Consider the following 5,363-nt stretch of genomic DNA (forward strand, 5'->3'; position numbering starts at 1 on the left):
AGTACAAGCTAATTCTACCACCTCCAAGAGCGCACCAATCAGGGTTAATCATAATCTTCTCAAATTGAACAGCAGCAAATGAACAGAAGAACGACTAGATGAGTTTGGTTGTCCACCCAATTGCCAGCGTCCACCAAAATAGAGCACACATAGATGTTTCTGTCCTTTTGATGTGTCTGTGGCAAAAAAGAACAAGGTCGAGTTCTCATACTACGCTACTTCATTACTTCCGAAATCAGTCCCTGTGTCCATGACTCCACCGTCGAACCAAACTCTGACAACACATCAACTGCAGTGTATGTCACACTTGCACCCCTGAAAGGCGCACATATTGATAAGTAACAGGAACATGAAACTATATATAAGTAGTAAGACCCCCGATATAAGAAACAAGAGCAAGGCAACTAATTTAAATGATGGCGTGTGCAAATAATCATACAGAAACAAGAGCAAGACAACTAAGTTATACTCCCTCCGTTCCTTTCTATAGTGCCTATAGATTTTTAGCATTTGTTTCAAAATATAAGGTTTTAGATTAGCTTTTTTTCAATTACCCCCTCCCCGTTCAGCTCCAAAATTGTTCAGCCCCCAAAATTGTTATGGTAAGTTAGGAAGATATGGATTTCTCAAATTTTACGTTGATCTCAAATCGTTCAGCTAGGGGTCTTGTGTAAAAAATACTCTTGCGCTAATTTCCGTGCCAAAAAACAATAGGCACTATAGAATGGAACAGAGGGAGTATGTCTTTAGATCCCATGTGAGTATTGCTAGCCTATTTCTTATCCCAATTTTGTGTGATTACAAGTCGGGTTATCACAGGCTGGGTTTACAGGCATGTTGTTATTATCGGTGAGAAACTAACTTGTAGTGTCTCATCTTACTCTTAAATATTGCCTTTCAGAATCTACTTCCTATTGAAAGGGAATCTACTCTCCTAACATTTCTTCAACTTATGTCATTCCTTCTTGTAGTCCTGAGATAAGCATGCTCCATAAAATACACTAGCCAAGTAAAAATGCACCTGCCTATATGACATTTCAAACTTTCAGATGCTTTAGACAAGCAATAAATTAATTAATATTATCTTTATGTGTCTTAACACTATTGTTTCATTCTAAAATGGATTCAGCCATTTAAAATGAAACTACACGTTTTTTCTGGTTTCAACTCATGTATTTTTTCTTTTGATTGATCAGCTTAGTTAGAGCATCTCCAGTCGCGTCCCCCAAAACGGCCCCCAAAGCTTTTTGGGGCGCGGGGGACATTAAACGTGCCCAGTCGCGCGGCTCAATACGCGGCAATAGTATATTCTTTATTGACTCATTTGCACCTCTTATGAATAAAGTAGTATTTTGTTTTTGCAGATTTCCTTACCAAAGAACATTTTCCCACGAAAAAGGTGTAAAACTAATATTTCTTTGCCACATGCAGGAATCATTTTCTTAACTTGAATGTCTTCAGATGCTCCCTAGAGGTACTGTTGTTAGTTGGACTGTATTTATTTTCTATGGCTTCAGCTCAAATGTTTTTTTCTTTTCAGTACTAGAAGAGGACATGTGCCTAAATTCAGAGTTATGGCACATTTGCGCCAAACCCTTGTTTCATTCATCTCCTACAGGTAGTTGGGTGATGTATTTTTCTCAAGGTCATTGTGAACAACTTTTTTTCTCACTTTCAGGACAAAGAATAGACTAAAAATTTGTAGGATTTCTATACACAAGTATTATTAGATGTCGCAAGTTTTTTTTTACATGGCCCCTTTTGAATTCCGTATCTTGCAGTCTGTGAGAGAAATTGGATGTACCAGAACTGCAAGAGGAAATGTGGATGACAATGGTGCCCTGATTGCAAAATCATATCTTCCAGAGCACTAGGGAGAAATGTCAATTATACTAACACGTAGGTAGAGACATGACAAGATTTCACATTACGATAGCCCTGATGTCTAGAATGGTAATGGAGTATCAACATTCTTCCGTCAGTAATGGACAACAACATAAATATATTTTGACTGTATTGATGCTCCTATTTGGGAGAAACAGGAACATGGTTCTTTTCTTTGCAGACTATTAGTACTAAATTGCCTGGTCTGCCAACCTTCTTCACTTATCTTGATTGTGAAGCGCTAATTTTGTATAATCGTTTGTGACAATAATTTCCATTTATATTATTCACGCATATGTACAATGCAACTTTTTGTGATAGTGAGCGTTTTATCTACCAGAGATATCTTAGATGGCTTTTCTAGCCCTCATGTTTTTGTTCCCCAGTAACGCAATGTGCAATGCAAACTTGGCGCATCATGCAGTGTAAAAGAAATGTATTTACGAGCTAATAATATCCGCCTTTCTCTACACTGTTAAAAAAATCTAATTTGTTGTAAAAGGGAAACTATAGAGTCCATTGCTGAGTAACCACTATGGGAGAGCAATTAGGGTCTATGTACACGGGCAGCAACTAATTAAAATGATCGCATGTGCAAATAATCATATAGGGCAGTCACACATATTTAAGAAACAAGAGCAAGACGACTAATTAGAATGATGAAATGTGCAAATAATCATATGGAGCAGTCACCCAAATAAGAAACAAGAGCAAGGCAACTAATTAAAATGATGCCATGTGCAAATAATGGAACAGTCGCTCATATAAGAAACAAAAGCAAGGCAAATAACTAAAATGATGGCATGTTAATCGTATGGAAAATTCAACCAAAAAGAAGGCATTGAACATCATGTGCACCTGTTCTCGTCCTTGCAGACAGCTTCAATAAACTCAAATAGATCCGCTGCTACCTTCAAACCAGATTTTGGGTCCTTTATACCCCGCAATATGCCAGAGTAAGCCTTGAATATTCCCTGTCTAAGCTGACTACCGTAGTCAACCTTATCCTCATCAAAAATATTGGCATAATATCTTGGGTTATCAGCTTCTCTAAGCTTTTGAATAACAGTCTGCAGGTACTCCTCAAAATCCTTGCCGATAGCAAGAGCAATCTCTCCAAAGCATGCCAAAATTTGAGGTTTAAGCGCCCGTTCTGAGAGACCTTCGAAAAGAACATCCATCATATAATCACAGTATGGCAGGATTTCATCTCCCAAGACATGAAAGATATTGCCAATCACCTCTAAATAGATTGGGGAGAATAGATTCACATTGTAATACTGCAAAAATATAGACATGAGACCCACAAACTTTGGACCGACAGCACGAGCCAGAGCACCAATGGCAAGCGCTGCTTTATCACGTGCAGTAGAACAGTCGCAAGTTAAGACACGGCAAAACAGAACCAACACAAACTGAGCATACTCCTTAACCATGTCCGCTTCACGTGATTGGCCCAGTTTCTGGATTATGACGAGCAGTAGGTCGCACAGCAACGCCTGAAGATTGTATTTGTTACCCTTGTCGCTCGATGTAATTGCTTCAGCATCAAGCGCGGTGTTCAATCTTCTCATGATACGAGGCATTAAGACTCTGATAGCTATTGAAGCTTTATAATCGTGTATGTTGCTTACTCTCACAACCTCAGTCAATGCTTCATAAGCAGATGCAGATGCTCGAGTACCGAAAGGGGTCTTCTTATCAAGTTCTGAAGCAGAAAGGAGAGCATTGATAACACCACTAAGAAAAGGTGAAAGCTCACATGAGATTTCCTTTTTTGAATGGTCTACCTCAGATGAGATTGTCTGATAACCTCGGGCAAGAAAATATATAGCTCTACAGACTTCCTTGGATACTTCTGGAACATCTTTACCACTCTTAGACAACACAGCCATGATGCGACGAAAGTCTTCATCTGTGAAAAATCTTTTTGCAAGAGCTGGAGAATGCAGAAGCTCAAACACTCGCCCAAGGGTGCATACAGCGGCTCCTCTTACCTCAATGTTTGGGTCTTCCATCCTGTCCACCAACAAACCGACCACAGGAGCAAGTTTATCAATAGAGGGCCCTTCAAGGATAACACCTAGTGCATAAGTAGCTGCCTTGCGACTCCGCGACTCTGCCATTTGGATGTTACCCTCGACAAACTGCATTGCAAGTGGGACGATTGCATTCCCGATAGTTCTAGCGACGAGGCCTAGGCATGTCGTAGCACTCGTGAATATGTTCAGTGCATCAACATCTCCCTCCTGGTTTAACAGAGTTCCTAGCAGAACTGGAACAAGTGAACAGAGGGGCTTCTCAATAAAGCGACAATCTGCAGTTGAGCTAACATGAGCAAAATGCTTTTTTTGTTCTCGGAGTTTTATCACTTGTTTGCAAATAGTACTCCAGAACTCGATACATTGGAGTGCAACTTTTTCCGCACCTCCTTTCAAAGCTTCAGTTGTAAGACTGAGTATGGTTTCCATGTAAGGTTCTAGCACCATATAATATTTTGGTACAATCGCGGTAAGGCAGCCAAATGCTCCCTCTTTGATCGCCGCTTCATCGGATTTAGCTGCATTGCAGATTGCTGTCATTATACGTTTTCTGCAATCCTCATTTGCGAAATTGGCGAACTTAAGAACATTATGTAGAGCTTTAACAGCTGCAAGACAGACTTCCGAACTTTGCTCTGCCCGGTTCATTGCCCGGATGACAGCATCCAGAACACCATCAATTGCATCCTGCTTCAACCCCAAGAACTCCTCAAACACATACTCCAGAGCCTCTAGAGTTGCTTGCTTCAGTGGAGGAGATGCACCCTGATGTGCCATGTTGCCCAGTAATATGTCAATGAGGTCTTGCCAATCCCGGCTGGGTATCGCAATATATGCAAGCTTGCCAATAATCTGTGACGACGCGTGCCTCGCCTCAGCAGCCGAAGACCCTAGTGTTATCAGCAATGACTCCTTAATCTTGGATTTGATAAGTTCATCCAGGTTGATCCATCGTTTGATATTTCGGTTGTTATCTTCAGAATACTTTCCTTCCACTGAATTCTTAAAGATAATGCCAGCCAGCCTTCTACAATCGGGTGGACTTGTATCCTTCAAGAGCTCTGCTGACAAGGATAGGAGGAAGTCCGGAAAATCTTGCTCCTGGCGCTGCTTGAGTTTGCCTGCTGCTACTGACCGTATGCTGTCATCCTGATCCTGAGCATCTAACAGAAGCTTAGTCAGAATGTCCTTATCTGTATCCATGAGGTGCTGCTACTAGCCGTATGCTGTCGTGGCAAACATCAAATAAGCAGAATTTGTCAGTTAAAAAGAAAAAGAGCAATTACACACAAACTAACAAAGAAAATGGTAACCGTCCTAAGGGCCACTGGACAAATTTGACATAGCTTAGTAAGACTTTTGCAGTGAGAACTACGCAAGGGCAGGACAGTTACATATCAAGTTAAAAGATCTGTCTAGCAAATTATAAGATGTGCA

General features: G+C 40.6%; 1 protein-coding gene across 1 annotated transcript; it reads right to left on the reverse strand.

Moving 5' to 3' along the window:
* Positions 1 to 215: 215 nt before the first annotated feature.
* On the reverse strand, positions 216 to 5,129 carry LOC124695481 (importin subunit beta-1-like). The gene is made up of 2 exons (XM_047228320.1): positions 2,743 to 5,129; positions 216 to 315 (listed from the first exon to the last, which is right to left on the reverse strand). Exons 1-2 carry the CDS (start codon positions 5,127 to 5,129, stop codon positions 216 to 218), a joined length of 2,487 nt encoding a protein of 828 aa, XP_047084276.1.
* Between the last annotated feature and the right edge of the window lie 234 nt (positions 5,130 to 5,363).

This window comes from Lolium rigidum, chromosome 3, assembly GCF_022539505.1.
Source record: "Lolium rigidum isolate FL_2022 chromosome 3, APGP_CSIRO_Lrig_0.1, whole genome shotgun sequence".
Taxonomy (NCBI): Eukaryota; Viridiplantae; Streptophyta; class Magnoliopsida; order Poales; family Poaceae; genus Lolium; species Lolium rigidum.